The sequence below is a fragment of the Alligator sinensis genome, unplaced genomic scaffold (genome assembly GCF_000455745.1).
Source record: "Alligator sinensis unplaced genomic scaffold, ASM45574v1 scaffold188_1, whole genome shotgun sequence".
Classification (NCBI taxonomy): Eukaryota; Metazoa; Chordata; order Crocodylia; family Alligatoridae; genus Alligator; species Alligator sinensis.
Genome location: NW_005841903.1, coordinates 3,590,530 through 3,616,334, shown reverse-complemented (window position 1 = coordinate 3,616,334; position 25,805 = coordinate 3,590,530). Strand labels below are relative to the sequence as shown.

The window sequence follows — 25,805 nt, the reverse complement described above, 5'->3', positions numbered from 1 at the left end:
GGAGGGGAGGGAAATGAAAAGACACCAAACACAGCAATGATAAGAAAAAGATCAAAGAAGTAAAAGTTTGCACGCTTCTCCTCTGCCACCTCTCATCTTTTTAAATGCAGAAATGAAGAGCTACCACCTTTAGAACTTGATGCAGCATTTAGATAAATCAAAACAAGTTTTACAGTCTTTTCAAATTACATATGCTTTTTAAAGCAGTTTTGATGATTTCTGACCTTTTTCTTAAAATGCATAAGTGAGCCTTAACAGATATATCATTCTCCTGTTGTGGAGAGGGAAAAGAAAACATGCACAGTCACGACTAAATTACCTTACTCCCAAATTTGCTTTTTTAAACAATAGTCTAATAATTTATGGAGTTAGATTCAAGGTTGTTTGGGAGTAATTTCATTAGCATTAGTTTATGTAATTCCAAGTTAGAAGCAACATTTTTTATTGGCACACCACACTTGGGTAATTATACTACCTTCACTTGTAGATATTAAAACACATTAGTACTTAGGTCCATTCTACTTGAAAGACAGACCCTGTAGTTCATATTTTGGAATGAGAAGAAATGCAAAAATATTATTTTAAGAAATGAATCACTGTATTCCAGACTCTAAAATACATCTGTACAGGCCATAGCATGACTTGAATTGATGTTTCCTGCTATTTTTCTTATCTAACTGCAAGATTTAAGACAGAGTATGATCCTATGAAGTAAGAACACCTGGAATTCCAAATAAATGCAAAGAAATGGTCAACACTTTGCAACACTTGCAGACTACTCCTATTTCAAAACCCAGTAGGTCACAAATTTTTAAGTCACAGAAAATAGAATCTAGGTAATTTAGTCCAAAATCCCCATAAAGTGTTCCATGAAAGTGCCCTGAATTACTTTATATGTCACAATTTATGGGTCTGATCCTTCAAGACCTCTGTAAAGGGAATTCCACTGGGACTTACGTGGTTTGTTCCTAGACACCACATTATTTTTCTTCTTTTTGTGATGTACTAGCATCAGAGACAACTGTAGCAGAGTGCGGGGCCCAAGGCAAATCAGCCTATGGCAGTAGGGGAGGTGGCGAGCAGCTGGACATGAAGCAAGTCCAGCTCTGCGGGGCCCCCTGAAGTGCGGGGCCTGAGGCAGTTGCTCCAATTCGCACCCGACTAGGGACGGCCCTGACCAGCACTCAATAATATTAGGAGGAATAGACACCATGCCAAGAACCACAGAACCTTGCTACCAGAGGAAAAGAAATGTGGAAGGTATAAGAAGGAGTCTAACACTTAAAAAGAGTTTTAGGGAAGAGCCTCTGAGTGTTAAATTTTGATTCCGACTGAATTTTATATTTCCTGAAAGATAAAAGGAAAAATGCAACTTCCTTACTTGGTGCATCTTATAGGCATTTGCACAAGTCTTTCAAGGAGACGGGGGAGAAAAAAAGACGAGAGCAGCAACATTAAATGCCTCATTATCTTTTATAATAAGTAACTACATTTCAAGTCACTGATGCACAATTTTTTTGGAGGAGTCACATCATACAAAACATATGGAAGAATCCCCTCCCATTAAGAATTGCATACTAGCTTATGGATTTTAACCCGTCAGTTTCATCAGCGTAAAGACCAGTCCATAACACTGCTCCCATTTATGTTAGTGGTGGAATTCCTCTTTATTTAAGGAAGTAGATTTAATTTTGGCTTTTTCTGGGGGCAGGGAAAAACCAATTCTGAGTAATATTGCATGCCTAACTTGAGTAGTTTCATGGAGATAAATGAGGCTAGGCTGTTCATGGGAGCAGAGCAAACTAGTTTGTTCCAGAAAAGTGTGTGTTATGTGACAGCTGCTACCTTGGTTGACATACCACAGGAGTGAACCAGGGATATTTCATAGATTTCATAGACATTAGGGCTGGAAGGGACCTCGGAAGATCATCGAGTCCAGCCCCCTGCCCAAAGGGCAGGAAGTCAGCTGGGTTCATAGGATCCCAGCAAGATAAGCATCCAGTTTCATCTTGAAGGTGTTCAATGTAGGCGCTTGAACCACCTCCGGTGGCAGGCTGTTCCAGACCTTGGGGGCTCGGACAGTAAAGAAATTCTTCCTTATGTCCAGCCTGAAATGGTCTTGTAGTAGTTTATGACCATGCGACCTAGTCGTCATCCCTTGGGGCGCTCTGGTGAACAAACGTTCCCCCAGATGCTGGTGGTCACCCCTGATAAACTTGTAGGTGGCCATCAGATCACCCCTGAGCCTGGCTTTTTCAGGCTAAAGAGCCCCAGGGCTCTCAGCCTGTCATCGTAGGGTCTGCTTCCCTGACCTCTGATCATGCGCGTGGCTCTTCTCTGGACTCTCTCAAGCTTCTCCACATCCTTTTTGAATTGCGGAGCCCAAAACTGGACGCAGTACTCCAGCTGCGGCCTCACTAAGGCCGAGTACAAGGGGAGAATGACACCCCGGGATTTGCTTGAGAAGCATCTATGGATGCAAGCCAGCGTTTTGGTCGCTTTACTAGCTGCAGCATCGCATTGCAGGCTCACGTTCATCTTGTGGTCAATGATGACCCCCAAGTCTCTTTCTTCCATAGTGCTAGCCAACATAGCACTGCCGAGCCTATAAGGATGCTGCGGGTTTTTTTTCCCAAGGTGGAGAACCTTGCATTTATCGGCGTTGAACACCATCAGATTCTCGTCCGCCCACTTGCTGAGCCTGTCCAGGTCAGCCTGGATCACCTGCCTGTCTTCTGGTGTGGATGCTTTGCCCCAAAGTTTGGTGTCATCGGCGAACTTGGCCAGTCCGCTTTTGACTCCAGTGTCCACATCATTAATGAAGATGTTGAACAGTATGGGTCCAAGGACAGAGCCTTGGGGGACCCCACTGGTCACAGGACACCACGATGAGTGACTTCCATCGATTACTACCCTCTGGGTCTGACCCCGGAGCCAATTTTCCAGCCAGTGGATCATGGTGGACCCAAGGTGACAATTGGCCAGTTTCACCCAGAGGTGATCATGGGATACCAGATCGAAGGCTTTTTTGAAGTCAAGATATATGACATCAATTTTTTCTCCCTTGTCCAGGTGATAGGTCACCTGGTCGTAGAAGAAAATGAGATTGTTCAAGCAAGACCTACCCGCAACAAACCCATGCTGGCTATCCCTTAAGATGTTGGCGTTGGCCAGTCCATTAAGGATGGCCTCTTTAATAAACTTTTCTAAGATCTTCCCCGGGATAGAAGTCAGGCTGATGGGCCTATAGTTAGCTGGATCCACTTTCCTCCCTTTCTTGAAGATAGGCACCACATTGGCCTTCTTCCAGTCTTCGGGCACTACACCAGAGCGCCAAGAGTTTTCAAAGATCCGTGCTAGAGGCTGGGCTATGATGCTCGCCAGCTCCTTGAGTACCCTGGGGTGAAGACTGTCAGGGCCGGCTGACTTGAAGGTATCCAGCTTCTCAAGATGTTCCTTCACGAAGTCAGCATCAATGGAGGGCAGGGGATCACCCTCACCTGGACTACCCTGTCCCGTAGCGGGCATGGGTGTCCCATGGGACTGATGAAAGACCAACGCAAAAGTACCTATTTAATAGGTTGGCTTTTTCCTGGGCGTCAGTTGTCAGTTGCCCCATCTGGGGTCCAACGTTGCCCCTGCTTTTCCTCCGGCTCCCCACATATCTGAAAAAGGACTTCTTATTGTCATTGATGCTCAAAGCTAGTTGGAGTTCAGTTGCAGCCTTGGCTTTCCTGGTCTGCTCCCTGGATATACACAGCCAAAAGCTAGTACATTTCAGGGTAAAAAGCCAAGTTCTCACAACTTGAATCCTCTGAGGGGGACTTGTAACAAAGTTACATTTTCATCTAGATAAGTAATGGTCATTCAATTAAATGTCAGAACCAGGTTTACAGTACCACTAACATCTTCTTTGTTTCTTACTGAACTAATAGCTAAGTTAGTTACCATACTGGATCAATGTTCCACACCCTCACATCTCCACTGGTTTCAACAGAATTTCTGGGCATGCACCACTTTAAAAGAGGCACTCAATTAGATCAGGGCTCTTATGAGCAAGGATTCTCAGACATACTCCACCGATAAATAAAAAAAAAAAAAAAGTGTATTAGCATGATACGGTAAGTACCATTTAGTAAAAAGCCCAGGTTAGAAGCCTCCATTATTGTACTTTCACACACCAAACATTAGATAAATATGTCATTTTACTTCAAGGTATAACTGACAATCATAATCCCCCTAGTTAGGAGACTGTATCCATGCCTACATAATTGTCAGTTACCTGCATATATCCAGTTTCGGCTGTTTTTACAGCTGTATCAACAAGACCTTCCCGACCAGCCATGGTGTGGAAGAAAAACTCTGTAGGAGTCAGCCCAGAATAGAAACTATTGGCAACAAAACCTTTTGCTGCTGGAAGCTATAGAGAAGTGAGAGAGAAAAAATAAAACTTGAGACAGGGTGCATTTTTTATACATCCATGACACAAAGACATTTATTGTATATAACCAATATTAAGTGCATGAGCACTCTGTGTACATTCCAATCTGCAACACAGTTGAAGGACAGTAAGAACACTCATTTGGCTAAGTATATGCAAGCAAATACAGTAGTTTCTTTGCTACAGCCTGTACGTTTTAAACCAAAAGCAGCTGGTGAAAATTAGATGCGAGAAAACTGGATTCCCAAAAGTCCTGAATTTTGGTGGCAAGGAAGCAACAGCATGGTTAACTGCCGTAGTTCTGGGCTTGGGCATCTTTCACATGCACTAGAATTCTTGAAATACACTACTGCGCAGGATAGTTAAGAAACCTTACAGCAATGTTCCACTTCGTAAAAAGCCAGTTTGTAAGGAAGTTGAATGGATGAATGAATTGTCCTAAGTAATAAGAATGATGAATATTCTTATTCCCAGATTTATTTTACTATACAAGTATTTCAGTGAAAGGACCATTTCTGAGAAAACAGAAAACAAATAAAAACCTGAGTTGTTAAAGTTCAGGTTAATGAAGCTTCTCCAAAAACTAGTCCAGGCACAAAACTGTATATAAAATGTTTTATCTGATTTATTCTTAGAAGTGGTCTTTTTAGAAGCATATTCGTGAAAGACTCCAGTGGCAACTCAATTGAGCTAATTTCCACTACATAGATTTCATTATAATTTTAGTGAATGCAAGGCTACTCACCTTGGAATGCTTCTCAAAGTGAGGTAGAGACCGATTTTCAAATCCATCAGGCACTCGTGACCCACTGATAGCCTGCTGCCCTACACAGGCAATCATCTGGGATATATTAATAAAGGAACCTTTAAGGTAAAACAAACAACCCAATCAACAATATGCATTGCATATTCAAAACAGAAACAGACCACACCACTTCCTCAGTATCTTTTTTCTTCTTCTTTTAAATGGGCATCAGTTAACTGAACAGTTCTGTTACTTGTTCCATTCAATCACACACCACACACAAGCCAGTTATCCATTACGGTTGTGTGAAGCTTCGGTCCCCGATTCGATTCAGTGGAGATTCAGTCCGATTTGGTGGCTGAAACTCCAAATCCGAATGGAATCAGGCGACCCTTTAATCTCTCCGAATTGAATCGGAAAGATTTGGTGATTCAGATATAGACATAGCTTTAAACATTTTTTCTACATACCTAAAGGTACCAGGCAGCTTGTGAATGCTGCGATGCTGGGGCACATGGAGTGTCCCACAGGAGCGCAGAGGGCTCCCCAGCACGCTCGGCAGCAGACCTGGAAGCGGACCAGAAACACTTCTGGTCTACTTCTGGGTCCGTTGGGGAGCATACGGCCAAGGAAGGAGCCTCCACACTGCCCTGGCTTGATGACTGGTGCCTCCTGAGTCGGGGGCAGGGGGTGCAGGGAGCCCCCTGCGTGCTCATGGTGGACCCAGAAGTGGACCAGAAGTACTTCTGATCCACTTCTGGGTTCGCCACCGAGCATGCGGGGGGCCGCTCCGCACTCCTGTGGGACACTCCATCTGCCCCACCTTCACAGTGTTTGCAAGCTGTGTGGTACCTGGAGGTGAAAAATAAGCTGTGTCTATGCCCGAATCATCAACTCTTCAGATTTGGATTCAGTCGAATCAAGTCAGGGACAGTGATCCGAATCAACAAATCAAATCACTGTCCCGGATTCATGCCGAATCCGAATCGAATATGGCCTGGTTCTGCACATCCCTATTATCCATACTATTTTCTTCCTTGATTACAGATCTTAGGTTAGCCGGCCTTGCATTATTCATTATTGTACGGATTGTGATCTAGTTCTAAGTGCAATTTGTTTTGTTTACCACTGAAATTGTAATATTTTGCTGGTGACAAGTACAATACAAACTGCCTTAAACCACAGGGCACTAAGAGTCATTACCTCAACAGTTTTCTTTGATTATTTCATCCTGAAGAGACAGCCAGAAAAAACAAACAAACCCATACCTGCTACATCTTTCTTGTCAAGATCTCAAAGTCTTTTATAGATCTAAATAGAATACAACTCACCCAATGATGAATTACTACACTTTGTTAGCAGATTCAGAAATGGATCCAGATGGTGTGCGAAAGAGAAGAATAATTTTATCCAACTGATCTTGCAGAACAGTAATGACTAGGAAGATGGATTACCACAACAGCTTGATATGGGGACATATGGACTTCAGTTGGACTTCTTTAAAAAGGGATTTTATTTATTTATTGCCATTTTTTTTTTCCATAGGTTACTTGATCCTGTTGATACTATAAGATCTTTTTCATGGTGTATTTCTGTAAACATCTCAAAGGCAGCAAAGCTGGAAGGAAAGTCTTATCTTATGGTAGCAAAAATCTAAACATGAATGGTTACATTAAGTCTTGTGCTTAGTGTTAGTCAACTTAAACATAGGTAGCTAACTTATCTTTTTACTGCAGCATACTATAAACCTTTTTACACAACTGCATAGTTTGAGGGGTAGGGTAACAAGTAGTCATTTCACTTGTGCTGACCACTGATTTTAAAGAGCACTGATGTAGGCAGCAGCTTCACTGTATTTCAGATCTTAACTAATCTTACCTTTAGAACCACAGAGAGCCATGATAAGGGGACTGTTACTCTTGTCCAATTCTCTGAGACAGGCACTGCCAGCGTGGTCTCTGATAACAGAGAGCTCTTTAAGAATTAAAGCCTAGGATCAGATAATTTATACATTTAATAAATACAGAAATACAGTATGCTATGACCAAAAGCTTCACAAGTACTCAGGGAGAAGGCAGGATAGGGTGGGACCTTAAAACTAACTAAGCTATTATATAAAGGCACCGAAATAGTCCATTGAAGCGTCCGAGCTATACAAACACTGGGGAGCCAGGTCAAACTACTGTGCTTCCTCTTCCAGTAAAGCACTCTGTCCCCCGTCCTCCCCCTCCCCACTTCACGTGTGTCAGTAACCTATATTACAATAAATAGTCTACAAACACCTAGCCTTGGGACAGGGAAATGCAATGAAGGACATGTCAAAGCCCCTTCCAGCCCCGTTTCCTTTGACTGATTCTATGAATAAAACAACTATGACTTTATAAAAAGGTAGCATGGTATTTATCTGAGCCCAAGACAACTTTAAATTTAATACAACCTCCCCAATAATTAGATCCTAGACATGGAAAATTGATACATTTATTGGTCTTCCATGTCTATAACAAACTAGAGGATAATCTTACAATTCATACTCCCATCACTGCTGCAAGTTGGGAAAGGAGTAGCAGGGAGGTAAGCAGTGGCAAGAGGGCAGGCCATGAGAGAGTCAAATGATCTGACCCCTGCCCCTTGCTCTTCTGCATCTTGCCCTCTGCCACCTGTTGAACGAGGAAAAACCTCATCTTGGGTTTGAGGTACTACAATAGAATTTAGGTAACAGAGACAACAGAATGCAAGACCCACTGATGACTGGGAAATTTGACCATAAAAAATATTTTTGAAGTTCCACAAACAGACCTATGTAGTTAAATTAAAAAAGAAAGTATCACATCACAATATATATTTTGACCATACGTTGTATTATTGTTACTGTTAATACGTTGAAGTGCACTTTTATGTATTCTACAGGAGTATTTGATACAGATGGTGAACTTTTACTAAGAGATCTTACCATTCCACTCAACTTTGAGAAGTGTGACAAATTAATGGTTTTTTGTGACAAGTATCCCAGTAACTTATTAAGATTGGCTATGCCAGCACACACCCAGACCAGCTGATCCACTCTGTTGGGTGCAATCTATTTTTAACCATCTTAACTACTTCTAACATCAGTCCCCATCATGACAGTTAGGTCTGAAAATGACAGGAAATAGTAGTTTGGGGCTTGCAATACCACAGTATTGACAGCGCTTTAAGCAATGGTCCTTAAATACAGAATGCTGTCAGTGCTGTTGAATTAGCAGCTCCAAAACTGACCATCTCTCAGCATTTTTAAAGATTCCAATAGTCCCCTATGGCAGCTGCTATTAAAAGCCTTACAAACCAAGGGAGATACCAGCTGCAAACACTAACTGCCATCATTTTCTAGTTTTCCACTAGCAGCCTTTGAAAGCTTCTTCCCTTCACCTTCTCTCAGGCAGCTAACTGGAGTAACAATTATGCTACAAAGAGGCAAACAGGACTGAAAAACACTACACATTTAAGCAATTTATGCATGTTATTGATATGGAGATAACTCAAATCTGTTATAATGCACGCAATAGGCAAATTGGGATCAATACTATTTTTTGCAGTTAAGCAAATATGCATATCTAGGGCTGTGCAAAGCTTCAGTCTGCAATTCAATTCGGAGGCTGAATCACCAAATCCAAATCGAATTGGGAGAAGAAAAAAACCCCCTCCGAATCTATTTGGAGCATCAAAATCAATTCAGAAAAGATTTAGAAGGCAGTCTTTCAGGGGAACAGAAACTGAGAAGAGGGAGGGGAAGTGGGGGGTGGGAAGACTGACATCTCTAGCTGGCCAGTGATCGTGATCTCTCCCCGAGTCCTCTACTTATCCCTATCCAATCCATTTTTTTCCAAGTTATATTTGTTCTTCGTTTGTTTTTTCTTCCAGTACTTTTTAAAAAGAAAGCTGTGTTTTCTCTGGCAGTGTGATCCATCACTGTGCAGGGAAGCACATACATTACACACACATCATAGAAGTCAGACATTAATAAACAGAACACAACACAGAAGAAGTCAGACAGTCATAGAAGATGATGAGATATGATTTTAGATGCACACACAACAGTAAACACAACCCAGAAAGCAGACAGTCATACAGAGAAGAAGATGATGATATATATTATTAGTTAAATTATACACAGATACATTTTCCAGCACAGGAAAGACTAATATGAAGTGTGCTGGAAAGGTAGGTGCCAGGTCTTCTGTCTCCCAGCAGAGGGAGATAGGCTAGAGGGGGTAGGGGGAGAGCTAGAGCTGCAAGTCCCCCACCCAAACATAGATGCATCCTCTTTCCTGGCAGCCATGAGTCTTCTGCTGCCAGTGGAAGCAAGGAGGTTGGAACAGTACTTGTCCCTGAACCTGCACCACTTCCCCTAACACCAGAAATAGGCACCAGCAGCAGAATGACAGGTCTCCTCCATCCCAACTTCATCTCCCAGCATAAGCCTCCCACTGCCAGAGGAGGAGCTGGATCTGGAACCAGGGGACCCAAGTGCAGGGGACCTGGGGAACCAGGGGACCATGAGTTTCTGTACCTAGGAGGCTGAAGTGAAGTTCACAGGCCCAGCTGTGAAAAGTGGTTTGTAAATTCCCTTTCAGGATCAGGCCTGAGAGACTGGAGACAGAGTGGGTTTTTTTGTGAGAAATGTGCCCCCACAGGTAGTTGGGTATTCTTGTCTTTGATATATTCTAGTGTGCATTTTGTGGGGGTACTGGAGATATATTGGCAGGTTTTGTGTTTTGAGATGTAAGAAGTTGGCTGCTGGTGATGAGGTTAGCAAGGTTCAGTGCTTGTTTGAATTTACAAACCACTTTTCACAGCTGGGCCTATGAACTTCAGTTCAGCCTCCTAAGTACAGAAACTCATGGGCTCAATATAGAAATTGGAATTCTGACACACTACAACCTGCTGGGCATCTGATGCCCCAGGTATCTCTCTACTTTTGCCTGCTACATCCCCTTTCTCCCTCCACCCCAGCCTGTCCCTCACCCTCTGACACCTCCATTTCCATTTTCACTGATCGGCTTTTTTACCTGCATTGCATGCCAGCCTCTGGCTGGTTTTCTATTCCCCTTCCATCAAAGAATAGCACACACACACACCCCAACTGCAGGTGCTTCCTCAGCCTGATGGAGGGGTTTTCAACCCGAAAGCTTGCTAAGATATATTTCTCTAACTATTCAGTTGGTCTACTAAAAGATACCAGATTGACCCAAATAACTTAGTCTGCCAATGCCATATCCTTAGACCAACACCCCTACCACCTGTCCCCGGTCAGCTGACTGGAAGGAGGCAGGGCCCTAGGTACATCTTTACTCCCAGGGCTGGCAGGGAGAGTTCTCTGGCAGCTGCTGGAGAAGCTGCTCCTGCAGGAAAGGAAAGAAAGGCTCTGTGACAGTTTGGCTGCCTGAGATGCTAATGCTACTGCGCTGAAGTGCACTGTAGTGCTTACCTGTTGTTATTTAAAGTGGTGGATCGGAGGCTGTAGGGGAGGAGGACGCAGCCTCATTGGGGCACACTACTGTGTTGTGTAGAGGCCCCAGCACCAGTAAGGGCGCACCTCAACACACACAGAATCACCCGTGTCATGAGTTTTGCTTGTCAGCAGCTTAAGGTGCATTTTCCCAGAAACCCCTGCACCTATTTCCTTGAAACCTGGCAGGCTTCAAGGCCTCAGCAGGGCCTAATATGCCTGCAGTTTTCACCCCACTGTGCTTTAACACACACACACACGACACGAGTTTAGCTTTCAGCAGTTTGAGGTACAGTTTCCTAGAAACCCCTGCACTTATCTCCTTGAAATGGCTTCATACCCTCAGAAGGGGCTACTGTCCCTGCAATTTTTATCTGAATCAGCCAAAAAAATGTCAAAGTTATAGGTATGTCAGTGATTCTCCACTATAGTCTATGGCCAAATCTGCAAATCTCTCTGAATTGGCGCTGAATCTTCCGAAGCCGATTCGGCTTCATTGATTTGGGACAGTGATCTGAATTGAATCACTATCCTCCGAATCCGAATTGAATACTTCCCTATTTGCACAGGCCTAATATTTAACATGTATAGAAGTTTAGTATACTGAATTAATTCATGTTTTTTACTTTTGCCATCTCATTTTAGCACTTAAGGAGTTCACTTTTGTTTAACCTTAGCCATTCCTCTATTGTTATTGTTTGAAAATGCTGAAGTAATCGTTGAGAAAGGATACAGAATGATACACAAGCAGTTCCAAGTAGTACCAATTCCATAAGACATTTTGTGCCATAAAAATGTGCCCTACCTAGTATTGTGCAGATACAGCAAGCTAGCTTTGAATGAACTAGTTTATATATCTGAGTATATGTTGCAAAACAGTACTGTCCAGAGATATTCAAGGTAGCTTTGGATTCACTAGCTCTAAAACCAGAAGGCATATTAGGCACATTAGCCCATGCACAGCACTAAGGTTAGTCTGTTCTATGGGAAATGAATGCAGAGTTGGCTCAGGCACACTTGCTTTCCCCTGTAGTTCAACATCTTCATTAATGATGTGAACGTTGGAGTCAGAAGCGGACTGGCCAAGTTTACCTATGACACCAAACTCTGGGGTAAAGCATCCACACCTGAGGACAGGAGGGCGATCCAGGCTGACCTTGACAGGCTCAGGAAATGGACGGATGAGAACCTCTGGTGTTTAACGCTGAAAAATGCAAGGTTCTACACCTTGGAAGGAAAAACCTGCAGCATCCTTATAGGCTCGGCAGTGCTACTCTGGCTAGCACTACGGATGGAAGGGACTTAGGGGTCACGATTGACCATAAGATGAACATGAGCCTTCAATGTGATGCTGTGGCTAGTAAGGTGAGCAAAACGCTGGCTCGCATCATTAGATGCTTCTCAAGTAAATCCCGGGACGTCATTCTCCTGTTGTACTCAGCCTTAGTGAGGCCACAGCTGGAGTATTGCATCCAGTTTTGGGCTCCACAATTCAAAAAGGATGTGGAGAAGCTTGAAAGTCCAGAAAAGAGCCATGCACATGATCAGAGGTCAGGAAAACAGACCTTATGATGACAGGCTGAGAGCTATGGGGCTCTTTAGCCTGGAAAAGCGCAGGCTCAGGGGCGATCTGGTGGCCACCTATAAGTTTATCAGGGGTGTTCACCAGGATCTGGGGGAACAGTTGTTCACCAGAGCGCCCCAACGGATGACAAGGTCAAACGGTTATAAACCCCAGCAAGACTGTTTCAGGCTGGACATAAGGAAGAATTTCTTTACTGTCCGAGCCCCCAAGGTCTGGAATAGCCTGCCATTGGAGGTGGTTCAAGCACCCGCGTTGAATGCCTTCAAGAGAAATTTGGATGCTTATCTTGCTGGGATCCTATGACCCCAGCTGACTTCCTGCCCCTTTGGCAGGGTGCCGGACTCGATGATCTTTTGAGGTCCCTTCCAGCCCTAATGTCCATGAAATCTATGTAGAGACACACACTGAAGCCTGCATCTGAATACTACTGGGTTTAAGCACATGCTTAGTTATCAGGATCTACTCCACAGTCTTTAAATGCCAACAGAGTGTAGGAGTCTTTTACAAGAATCTGTTCATGGCTAACTCTCAGGAACCATCTGCATTAAAGATTAAAGCATAACTCTTACCTCTAAGGTTTCTTCTGCAGTACAGCCAGGCTGCTGCTGCAGTTTGCCAGTGTTCAAAGCTTCAATGTATTCATCACATTTCTTATAGCCAGCATTCAGAAGTTCATACTTGGCTTTTAGCAGTCCCTGGCCTGGGGTGACATCACCAATCCCAATTGAGAATCCACGATTAGCTACAGTAAATTACAGAGAGAGAGAGAGATTGTTGTGCAAGAGTTCAGCTCAGAGTCCCATGCAGAACACCTTGTAAGAAAACTTTATCATTATATGGAAACTGCAAATTCATTACATTAATCTCATTGAGTTCTATTTCCTCAGCTGGCATTTTCAATAGAAACTCAGCTGTGTTATACTGAGTATTTTGTTCTAAAAGGGATGTTTAAAAACAAGCAGCACTTTTCAAATTACTTACAGAGATAGACAGGTGCAAGCCTGGCTAATCGTGACATAGCATCTGCAGCTTCTACCTGACCCCAGTCCCTCAGCAAAATGTAAAAGATATTGTTCTTGGATCCAGATCCTAAAGTTCCTTTGTCCATGCTGCCACTCATCAGCTCACTATTGTGGATTGTAACATCTGGAAACACAAATTAAAAAACTGAAAGTCTGATACTTTAACACCTCCATAACTTCAAATGTTGGCTTAACAGTAATTTAGTAGTGTTTCACCTATGTTGATGACAAAAACCAGAATCAGATATTTGCCATACTCATAAAAATAACACTGATTATTGATGGAGTTTATCCAATATGATCCCTCTGCCATAACTATCATATATACAAGTTAGCATTATGCACCTCTTCCCTCAGTTTGATGCTTTTTTACATTCTCTTTTAAAATAATTGTAGCATCCTGTAACTAAAAAGCAACTTTAAACATCAATAGTTTCAAAACTTGCAATAAAGTAGTATTATTACATGATAGCAACTGTAAATGTTCTGAGAATTTTATTTAGTCATTTTTATTACCAATCTAAAATTCTCTAGGACCTATTACAGCAAGGCACTGGTGGAGTCACTTAAGCTTAGATAAAAATGTTAGAGAGACTCTATTGCACAAAGAATTAGAGAACAAACTGTTCTTTTTTTCCTTGTAGTAACAAAAAAAAAATAATCAAGCATTAACTAAACTAGAGAAATCCAGTCCTTGAGTTTGGGAATTAAGAATTATAATTCCTCCCCAAAAGTTCCATTCCTCCCGTTTCACTCTACCAAAGTTTTTGAAATGCAATTATATTGCATGTATTAGGAGAGACATCTCTAATTAAGACATGCTGGGCTACAATCTCCAAGTAAAAAAAAAATGTTTAAGACATTCTTCATCTTTGGCCTTTGTATGGTGCACTTATTCAGGTGACTTGTTTTTGCTTCAACAGGAAACACACTTATTGCAGCTACTACATAGTGCTTATGAACTTTTCTCTTCAGACAGGGACTGTGATTTCTGAACATGTTCTTCAACCAAATTTTACTACACTGTTTTCCTTCTTTGTCAATGTGTAAAGCAACCAGTGTTCAGAAGGCAACATTCTGGCCATGCTCCCAAAGGCTCCAAACACCACTGGAGCTGCATCACTGGAAGATATAGCCAACTAGCTGTCCTAAGCATGTTGCTGTTTGAATAACCCTACACTGCCTCAAGTTCTGAAGATAACCCACAGCTACCTCCTGACTGACAGTGCAAGGCAGCATAATGCTCTGTCCTCTCTGCAGCTGCACCAAGACTAGATTTAATTTTAGGGATCCATGCACAGGTTTGGTACTAGGCAACTATTTTTTTCCCCAATTAGACAGCAAGAGGAACAGCAAATTCTGAAGATTGCAGCTAACTAGTTTCACAGCTGCTAATACACAGGGATCCCCATGCATCTAGGTCTGACTGAGAAGCTCTAGGATCAGTTTCTGTTTCTGCAAGTTCTTGGGGATAGAGATGGTTCCTAAAAAAAGATCCAGGATAGCTAGCTCATCTACTTATTTCAACAACTTCAGTATTTTCCCTGAAAAAAAGGTTGGGAAACAGATAGGCCTTAGCTTATTATCTCTCTGTAGAACACTTCTTGCTCAAATAGTATATCATATTCTAGTTAAAAATACTGAATATAGCAAATCTGTTTGATGAATCACAAATCGAAGCTGTTGAGGTTCCTTAATTACTGCATACAAATAGAGAGTGATGATAGCATTTCATGAGTCTTTACAGAAAGTAACAATATTTTTTAGAAAGACAGTAAAACAGTCAACTACTCAGAATTCCTTAGTGCTCTCATTTTCCAATTCTAACCATGAAAAAAGCATTTAATTGAATTTTCTTCATCATGTTTCTTTGCTGCACTATCAGTAGCAATGAACAAGTAGGAGAACAGAACTGAAGGCAAAGATATCAGAGTAACTCACAAGAATCATTAGTACACAAGTCTTCCCCTTTGCCACAATACTGTTTGCCCTTGGTCCGGAGGTTGGCTTTTACAGGACAGTCATCACTAGGTTTGAGAATGAGGCTGAAGACCTGCTTTCCTGTCCAGAGGGTTACAGGCTGAACAAAAAAGAGAAACAGGGAAAACTTTGTTATTCATACAGTAATAAAGCAAGCAAGTTCTTCCATACAAATACAGACATTCAGTTTCCGTTGGAAGTCACTGCAGAAAGCACAACACACCTCCTTCATAATTCTTGCATTGTGCAGCAAAGTCCCCCTCTACATGTTATAGCAGGGGTTGTCAACTGGGAGTACGCATACCCCTAGGGCAGGGGTGGGCAAAATACAGCCCGCAGGCCAGATGTGGCCTGCCAGACCATTTTATCCAGCCCACGGGGCCCCTAAAAAAAAAAGAAAATTAATATTAGCTGCCCCTGGCTGCCTGTCATGCAACCCTTGATGGCTCGCCAAAACTCAGTAAGTGGCCTTCCGCCCAAAATAATTGCCTACCCCTGCCCTAGGGGTACTTGGAAAGGTCATAGGGGGTACACGTGCAGGTGGGTGGGGACAGCGTGTCCCCTGGGGCATGGTGGCATCTCCCCTGGCAGGTTCCCACACATTGCCTCTTACCCGGGGAAGAGGAAGGGCTGTGCTAGGCACTGCCAGCCCTGTGTGGCACACTGCAGTGCTTCCCCACCCCAGCTTGCTCTCTCGATTGGCCACCAGGCCACCACCCTCAGCCAATAGCCAAGGGAGAGGAGGCAGCCCTCTGCAGATGGATGTGGGATAGTGCTGGCACCATCCACCACCCTGCACCACAACCTTCCAGGAGCAGGGACGGGGATGGGGAGGGCAAGGGCAGTGGCACCCTTCTGCAGGCCACAGGTACCACCCAGCTGGCTGGATGCAGTGGGAAGGTGCCCCCACATTGAGCTGCTGCCACCGGAAGGGGTACATTTGTTAAAAAAGGTTGAAAATCCCCATGTTACAGGTATTACACAATTAACTGGTACAAAGCAGTTATCACACAACAAAAAGCTCTAACCCGCTATAAAGGCAGATCGTGAAAACATGCACTAACTATATACCTGGTTATTACTGAGCTTTAATTTGCACGTGCAGTAGGGTCGTCCCTGCAGCTAGGAGCCTCATCAGCTGACACGGCTCCCAGCCGCAGAGGTGCACCTTGCCAACATGAAACCCCCAAGCCCTGGGGATCATGGCTACCGTGACCCCAAGGCTCAGGGGTGCATGAAACCACCAGCTCACATGGGGCTCTCGGCCCCAGCTGCACCTCGCACACAGCTGAAGCTGAGAAACCCTGAAATTGGGGTTCATGGCCCCAGCTGCTCCTCATTAGGTATGGGACTTTGCCCTGGCTGTGTATGGCCCCCATGGCTGGGAGCCCCTCAGCAGAGAGGGTTCCCAGCCATGGGAGCCCACCTCTTGTAAATGCAGGGGCCCTGAACTGGCGAAAAAGCATGATGGGATCTAATGTGCGATCCCACAATCATGCCTCCTACCATGCACGTGCAGCATGGCAGGTGGTGTGATTCTGTGGATCATGCATTAGATCCAATCACGCCTTTACCTACATGTGCAGAAGGGGCCTGAGGAGACACAGGCAGACTCTGAACAGTCTGGGTCAGTATCTGCACACCCTGACTGGCTATCTGTCTTTGGACAGACCAAGGGAACCTGCAGAGCTTGCCAACATGTGTGCACAAGGGCTCCCTGGACGTGTAGCATCAGCACTGCAAGTTCTCTGCTCTTGGGGCCCATCGTGCAAAATGTCTGTTCAGGCATCTCCAGGCAAGTTTTTCTAACAGGAGAACAAACCTGTGCATGCTCTGGAGCACCAGTCCAGTCCTGCGTGCTGAATGTGGAACAACCTTATGCACTGGCATGATCCAGTGCCTGAGGCTATATCGTTTAGCTTTCAGGGCTTCCCAAGGCTGCATATGACACAGAACTACACAATGCTTCTTTCCCTCATCACTATGTGAAACACTTATGTGACAGTTAAAAAGAGTATGACGCACCTTTAGGATTGCAGGGGGTGGAAGGCGAACTTTAATCTTCTCATCCTTGCCAACCAGGATAGAAGCAATAATTTGACAGGCTTTGGCTCTGTCAAAAAAGGTGTCTTTTAGTGTAAGCAGATAGGCACCTAGAATGCAAAAAAAGAAAATTAATCTGACAGACTGAAGTAGTATTAAATTTTAAAAAGTTATTGCACATTAAGTATAACTGATACTAGTTACCCATTTAATGCATGATGTGACAGCAATGCAGATATAGCTTAGAGTTAACAATGTTTCTCAGCATTTTCATTTTTCTGAAAAGGACTTTTGTTCCAGAAATTCCTAACACCAGGATGAATGTTCCCCTACAATACTTAAAAAATGAAGGCTGCTTACGGAAAAGAAAACAATAAAACAAAAATATCCGACCGAAAAAACCCCAGTGCTGTACTTTCAACTTGGTGCAGCATCTGCTTAAAAAAGGCATCACATCAATTTGACCTGACTCACCCAATGTCTGTATAGACCATGCACTTCAGCAGGGCTTTTTGGTACTAGTCAGATATTAGAGAAAAGCACCAAAAAACCCACTGAAGTGTGTGATCTATAAAGACATAGGGCAAGCCAGGTCTAACTGATGTGATGCCTCCTCTGGTAAAGCGCTGGGTTTCCTCCCCCCACCATGTCCGTCAGCAGCCAAAAAAAGTATATCCAAGGATTACCATTTAGTATTCCCTTCTGAAAGAGATTGCTGATCTACTAATATACTCAATAAGCATATCCTTAATAGATACTTAAATGTGTAACTTCTAGGGTTGGTGATGGTCGTTAACCAATTTTTATTACAATTCACCCCAATCACCCAAGATTATGAGTGGAAGATTAGAAAAACATTTTGTATTCCATTTATTTGCTTAACACATTTGACAGTCTAGTCTGTTTCATTTCTTCGCAGTCAGAGAGACAGTTTTGTATGTTTACATGCCAGACTGGCTGCATCCTAAAACATCACAGGTATAAACTTATACAGGAAGGCAAAAAAATGAAACAAAAGAAGCACTTCATATACAGACCTGTAAGAAAATCTTGTATAGCAGCAATGAGAGGCTCTCCATTTCTTGGAGTTACTAAGTTTGCTTTGGTCTGTATAGTGCAAGAACGGAAAAAGGGTGAAGTTTATAAAGATTCTGAAGATAAAAATGACTTCAAGTCCATTACCCAATTTGTTTGAGCACTGAAGCATTAAGCATAGCTTACTCAAGTGTGCAGGATAAATCCTGAAGATGGAGGAAGATTAGCACTTGAGAACTATCATAACTAATGTTTGAGTTGGAACTAAAACTAACACTTGTAAACCACGTGCCTTCTGAACCAGAAGAGTATTCTCCCCACATTTTTTCATACAAGAAAACAGCCAAACCTGATGCATTTTGGAGGTTACTTTCCCAACACACTTTTGCCAACGTGGGGCAAAGGGAGTGGAAGGAGAACCAAATAAATGCTTCAAAGCTGCTCCTTTACCTGAGAGTCAATAGGAAGCAAGAGCCCAATTGTCATATTGTCAATTGCTTTCAAAAACTTGTCTATAGGCTCCCTTCTTAATCTCTATCAACTATCCCCATCATCTCTTTTTCTGTTCATCCATTTAACTTATCCCTTCCTTCTTGTATACCTTGTCCCTTTTCTTGTATTACTCTTCCTACCTTATCGCCCCTCTCAACTGTTGTGGTAAATGACCAGAAAGAGACAGATCCCTCACTGTACAGAAAAGGGTCCCTTATTTCTGAAGCATTTAACTAATCAAAGGTTGTCAGTCAGATCCCAAAGACATGGGAACAAACTAACCTTGATTTTCGAGGATTTTAAGTAATAAGCAACTCTTTGATGCCTTAACAGCTTTCTTGTTAAAGTTTTCCATATCATTAACGTAGACTTTCCAGTCAGCTAAGGACTTTAGCTCTACTGTCTATCAGTACAAGAACCCCTTGCTGATCAATGCAGATCTTAAATTCAATATGAAATAAAGACCCTTGTCATTTGGAAATATAGGAGTACTGAAGAATACCCACGACCCAAGAATAAGATGATCCACTTACCCCCATCAGAACAAGTGCTTCTGCTTTGGCCTCTTCTGTTTGGGGAAGATGAAGGTTCATCTCATCTCCATCAAAATCTGCATTGTATGGTGTACAGACACATTCATTAAACCTGAAAGTCCTGTGTGGTTTTACTCTAGCCTGCAAAAAAAAGCAAGGGGGCAGGGGGGAAAAATATAGAAGTGATGCAGCATACAGAATTATGGAAAACTTAAAAAGGCTCCCAAATTATGTTCTTCTAGATTATATGCTCCTACCTCATAAATAAAAAGATTTGAGTCTCACTTAATTACTTGCTTAATTTGAACATCAACTAGCAGAAGCTTAGCAAGGTACAATAAAGGTAAGTGAATTTATTTACTAATTAATATTTTTAAATTTACTTGCAAAAAACATTAGATGCAGCCCACACCAGGTGTCCCACTAACAACAAAAACAAAATAAAGAGACCTAAACCAAAGGCATCTGAAAACTGTGGCATGCAGTAGTACTATCTGAACAAGAGACTTGGGTTATGTTTCCCCATTCTCTTGCACAAGCATTATACGCTTGTGTCTGGGTTAATTCCCAAGTGCTGTTACATTTTAGATAGAAATAGATATGGTTTGAGTGAAATATTAAGCAAATTAACTGAAAACCGTTGAAGTTAAGGTTGCTGACTTGTGACCCCAGTACTAGGCTGAGCATGTGCTTACTATGTGGGCCATAATGCTCAGCTTGTGGAGAGAGGGCTGTCGGTTGAACAATACTATATCCCCATCTATAAGATGTCGTTCCACAATGTCCCCAAATTTCAGCTCCTGAGCCATCTTCTCTCGGTTGCCATATTTCAAAAACCTTGAAATAAAAAAAAAAACAAAAAACCAAAAAACTTGAGTCAAAATCCTAGAGAAACAGATATGCAGAGAAGACAATAAATAAAGAGCATGTCTTTATTTGTATTGGTTTCTTGAAAAGTGTGCTGGGACAGCCATTTTGCAACATACTTTTTGAACATGTAATAATCCTTCAGGAAAGAAACTATTTTATTCACCGAGTCAAACTACACCTGGAAGTCACTTGCAAAAATGAGTGATGTCAGTTTAACATCATAGACTACTAGAGTGATGTTTTTAATTAACAGATACATTATGCTCTGACTGGCTTGTTATCCTTGGAAAACAGCATACCCATGGAAATCATGTTTATGAAAAAAGAGAAGTAGAACCAATTTGTTTTATAAAGTAACAGGGGTCTATCATCTATATGTAGTGATCAACAAAACTGAATCTGTGCTAACTTCACAACAGGTCTGCAGAAAGGATCCATTAGTGTTTAGGTTTGCTTGTACGATTTACTTTTAGGTCACATAAGATTTTAGATGTTATACCCTTTAGGAAAGGTATCTATATAGATATATATCTATAAAGATACAGTCAGAAAGTCCTTATCTACAGAATAAATTACCAAATTCACTTAAGAAGTAAGATAAAAATATAATAGCAAATGGGAAGTGAACCATTACAGATAAATGTTATACCTTTTCATCTGTGTGTGCCTTTGCTGAATGAAGTTGGCTCCAGGGTGAACCTCAGGACCATTGCGAACAAGTTTCCTCAAGAAATCTATGTTTGCTTTGTTCACCTTCAACATAATGTTATTGTTTAGAAACATGTATTAAACCCCACCAAGAAGTAACAAGTCATTTTAGATTCTTAGGCTCAACTGCCAACTTCGAAGTTGGTTGCCTCAAACTATTTTAATCTGATGAAGGGACTGGAAGAAAAAAGAAAAAACAAGAAAATCTAACCCACCTTGATCTTTTGGAGTAAGATAGGTGACTGAGTTAATTAATGGCTTGTTGATCAAACTGACACACAGGAAGAAACTTGAAAAGCATCTCTCAAGACATGAGGATCAACATTAAAATGTTAAAAATGTAACAAACAAGTAAAGCTGTAAGATTAGAACTTGGAAAAGGAAATATGGATCCTGTAAGCAAAACTGACCACACCTCTTTACCCATCTTGTATGTATTTTAGGGCATGCAATTAGCTAGTAAAATTACTACAGAAAGGCTTGCAGAATGATAAATGTGTGAAATGTGTGGTTTTTAAACACCCGTGAGTTGTTTACTGTGACAGCTAACAACTAACGACCATAGAAAAATATTATTATTGGGCCAGTCTGGGTTCAATGTTGCCACTGTAAAGCTGACTTGCTTCCTCAGAGCCAACAACAGATTATCAACCTATGCCACTGATAGAAGGCATAGAGCCCCAGGACTGACATACTATTGTTCTCCACTGACTGCATTCACATCCTGTTTACTTCCTTATTTCATCCAGTGATCAGAATACTACAGACAACAGATAATAGGCAATACACGTTTCTGATGAAAAAAATGCAGGCAAAGATAGCTTAGGTTTATAATACTTACTTTTTCAGGAAATGTTAATATTTTGGCAACATGAACAGGTACTGCCACCTCGTCTATTCTTAAGTTAGGATCAGGGGAGATAACTGTTCTGCCTGAGAAGTCAACTCGCTTTCCAGACAGGTTGCCTCTAAACCGACCTAAAAGAACGAGCCAGTTAAAATCCAGTTTAGAAAATGGGAATGTTTTGAGACTGGCACTTATGGAACAATACAGGATTGTCAATACAAGCCCATTATCTAGAGAAGTAGTTCTCAGTCTCTTTAGACTCAAGGCAGCCCCCTCACAAAATGCCACCTCTTCATTTTTGCTCATTTTTTGATCACAGAAAATTACTAGAGTAATTCTTTTGTTGGAAAGAAGAGAGAGACCACAAGAGATTAGAATGATCTTAATACTGCAGATTCCTATTTCCGATCTCCCGGTTTATCTTGTGAATCTTTTTTACATACATAACAGCCTTAACAGTGCATGACGACCCACAGCACCCCTGAAATAATCTTAAGGAACCCAACCCTAGGCTGCCATTGCACTCTGTTTGAGAGTTATTGACCTAGCATAGGGGTGCTCAGTGCCTGGTCCGTGGATCAAATCTAGCCCATGAAGCCATGACATCCAGCCCACAAGGTTCCCCAAAGGTTGGAAAATTTGGCAGCAGAGGAATGGTGGCAATTAATACCAACAACATTCCTCCTCCACTGCCAAAATTCCCAAGCCCCATGTGGCCAGCCTGGGGCCTGGCCCCTCTTCCCTACCACAAACATGACTGGATCATGCTCAGGCCAAAGCCCCACAGGCCCAATCCATCCCACAGGGCAAAAAAGGCTGGGCACCACTGATCTAAAGTAAACAATGCCCAAGTGACCCAGTAATAACCAACTGACCATGTAAATTATTAAATATGTTGGCTCAAAAATCTAATGACGCAACTCATTTTCCAAGTGTAAAAATTTGTCATACCCTGCTTCCCCTTCAGCCTCTGAACAAATCCTCTGGTCCATTTCTTAGGTGCCATGTTAAGGGGAATTCCAGAGAGCTCGCTGTTAATGTAGAGAGCACACTGCAGCTGCAGGAAGTCCCAGTCTTCCATTATCATCTGTGTTTTGGCTCCCGATATCCTATGCTAACAAAGATAATTACCCAGTTCAGAAAATAAACGGGATAGACAAAATTCACAAGGAACATGTTTTTTCAAGAACTTCCTAAATTCATAAGTGCATGAAGAAAAGCTTGATGCTCATGAAGAAACATTCCAAACAACTTCATATCACTTTAAATTGTGAAGGAAGCAAGGCACTGGAACCTTCACCATAACTAAACCTATACTACAAGCTCTTCATGCACAAGCCCACAGGCATGTAACCACACAATCATTTTCTTTTTGGCAAGATCAGCTTTTGCTAGTGGCAAAAATGAAAGATATACATGTTCATCTGACAACAGCCCTTGCATACATAATATAGGAAGGCTCCAAACTGATCTAATAAAACCAGACAGTTAAAACTAGTTTAGAGAAGGGTACTGTTTTGAAAATGAGACTTGTAAGAAAAATATATTTCCAAAACAGTACACTTAATACAAGTACAACACTGATAGTCAATACTATCATACTGGCCTAGTAACAACTGGGGAAACATTTTATTAGTTTTGATGAATTTCTCATACTTGTAGGATACAATTTTGACTATACTTATCTCTTTCCTGGCTAAAGAACATCACATATGGCAGGGGATGCCAACTTGATAACCACATTGAGGTGGCAAGGGAGGCCAACCGTAAGTGGCATAGGCAGCTTGTATGTCATGCAGACGATCAAGGAAGGGACAGGCAGCATATCAGCAGATAGGGCACAAAGCAAAGCAGCAGATGAGGCAGGTAGGACAGGGCAGGGAGAAGAAAGCACAACAGCTGATCAGGCAGGAAGAAAGGACTGGAGTGGCACTTGGGGAGGGTGTGGGACTAATTTGTAACAAACGCCAAAACAGGTGGCCCCCACTGACATAAGAGGTGCAGCATGCACCTCTGTGGCAGAACTAAAAGCAAACAAAACCCAAAGAATAATGCATACAGGCTATGCAACATCTTTCAGAGAATCAAGTTATAACCCCAAAGCTAGTTTTGACAATCTCACAACCTGCTTCTGTCTCAGTCTCCAGAGGGCTGAGACAAGGGCTCTGACGTATGAAGTGCTTCAGTCAGTTTAAGGTGTGCTCAGTCATCTGCACAGATTTGACTACACTGATTTTAGAAAGTTGCTTGTTTCTGTTCAGGTTCCTGACCAATTTAAATTAAACCAAAGCAAGCCTGGTTAAACTTAAAATAAGAATTGCTACAACCCTTCCCACCTGTTTAATTTCAAAACAGTATTTAAAACAAAACAAACCCCCCCCCTAATTATTTTTAACAAACCCCAAGCAGCTGCATGTCTTATATAATCCTTGACAAAGCTGAAAAGAAATTCTAGGATGCTATCATTTTTTTTTCTTTTTTTCAAAAAGAGATGAGTTTCATAGAGTCTGGAAAGCACTGACGTATGGCAAAAAGTTGATATATACAGCTCCTTCCCTTCCAGAGGAGGGACAGGATGAGGTAGAGTAAGAAGAAAGGAAAGCTTGAGCAGCAAAGTATTAAAAGAAAAAAGAGAGACTATGTACAAGTGTTGTCTTTCTACCAGGAGAATTGCAACTCCCGTGCTAGAAACAGCAAGCATACAAACATTCAAGCCATTTCTCCCAGACCAAAAATGGCAGTTACAAAAGGAAAATAACCCAACTCCAATCAGGTAGAAGTTACTCTTGGGAGTTTCTCTCAGGAGAACAAATGTGTGTACACTTCCAACAGTAGTTGAAACAGAGGGAAAGGCTCCCGTGTCTTCCAGAGAACGGGGTCACTCCGGTCAAAACAAGGCCTGGGGGACAGCTGCTCCTATCCCTCCTGTAGACTGAAAGGGGAGGGGAGAAACAGCCACCAGCTACGCCTTCCTGGCTTCTCACTCAGAGTCCCCAGTGTGAGAGGCAGGCATGGGCTTTGACATGCTGTTCCATCCACTCAGCTCTTGCAAACCCCCTTCCAGTGCTCAGAAGCTGAGTGGACAAAGCAGTGCTGCAAGGCCCCTGCCTACTCCTCACACTGGGGCCTCCAGTGTGAGGAGCAGGCGGTGGCTTTGATTCACTGTTCTAGTCTCCCTGAATGGAAACAAGCACACAGGAGCAGTTGTCACTCCCCATGCTTTCCCCAGACCAGGATCATTCCCATCTCAGGAAGGCACAAGGAGCACAGGAAAGGTGTAAGGTTTCAGGATGAATGCCTGTATTGCTCCCTCTGCTGGAAACATTTATAGCAATGGAAATTTCACCGCTAGAAATGAACGCCTATAAGCAGCTGGGGTGTTGGAGAAGGCCCAGAAGTGAGAGATATCCTATTGTCACAGGAGTAGAGTGTATACATTTCTATTATCTGAACCACAGGTGCATCTCGAAATCATCCATCAAGTTGGGGAGTAACCAAAAAATGTGATGGCTATACTGGACTTTGGATTGAAATTCATACATACAATCAATCCAGCACATTTAACAGCTCTTGGAATGTTACCAGTATGTCACTAATAGCCAAGCAGAAAGCACCACTTGAAAAAGCCTTTGCTATTTCAAAGGGTTGGATCAAAAAATTGTCTCTCATATTAAACTTCATAACAGTCGCATCAACTGACTGCTAGACTGGGCCCAAAAGAGAAAAATAAAGCCATTTACAATCTCTAATTCAAATCAAACCATATAATAATGACAGTAATGGCAACTACATAAAGAACAGCTCACCTTTTTTATTACATCATTAAGGAAAATAATTTCTGTCAGTTTCATTGTCAAGTCATCTTCATTGGTGCCAGACTTCAAGTCACTCACTACAGATGGTCGAATACATAAGGGAGGCACCAAGAGTCGTGTCAGGATCAAATCTGAAGGCTTTCCTGTCTCTGGGTTCATCAGAAGCAGAGGGATATCTTCTGCCGGTATCCTTTTAAAGCGGTT

General features: G+C 42.3%; 1 protein-coding gene across 1 annotated transcript in view; it reads right to left on the bottom strand.

Annotated features, from left to right (window-relative positions):
• Window positions 1-25,805, bottom strand: part of POLR3A (RNA polymerase III subunit A) — a 56,177-nt gene that overhangs the window by 23,103 nt on the left and 7,269 nt on the right. Inside the window, exons 6-19 of the mRNA XM_006018486.3 lie at window positions 25,593-25,805; window positions 22,738-22,900; window positions 21,781-21,917; window positions 20,881-20,984; window positions 20,057-20,198; window positions 19,362-19,502; window positions 18,339-18,408; window positions 17,284-17,411; window positions 15,220-15,358; window positions 13,238-13,402; window positions 12,826-12,998; window positions 7,065-7,176; window positions 5,187-5,305; window positions 4,283-4,420 (exon numbers count right to left, since the gene is read on the bottom strand). The exon at window positions 25,593-25,805 is cut by the window's right edge and continues 36 nt beyond it. Coding sequence (XP_006018548.1) covers window positions 4,283-4,420; window positions 5,187-5,305; window positions 7,065-7,176; window positions 12,826-12,998; window positions 13,238-13,402; window positions 15,220-15,358; window positions 17,284-17,411; window positions 18,339-18,408; window positions 19,362-19,502; window positions 20,057-20,198; window positions 20,881-20,984; window positions 21,781-21,917; window positions 22,738-22,900; window positions 25,593-25,805 — 1,944 coding nt within the window. The remainder of the gene's footprint in view (window positions 1-4,282; window positions 4,421-5,186; window positions 5,306-7,064; window positions 7,177-12,825; window positions 12,999-13,237; window positions 13,403-15,219; window positions 15,359-17,283; window positions 17,412-18,338; window positions 18,409-19,361; window positions 19,503-20,056; window positions 20,199-20,880; window positions 20,985-21,780; window positions 21,918-22,737; window positions 22,901-25,592) is intronic.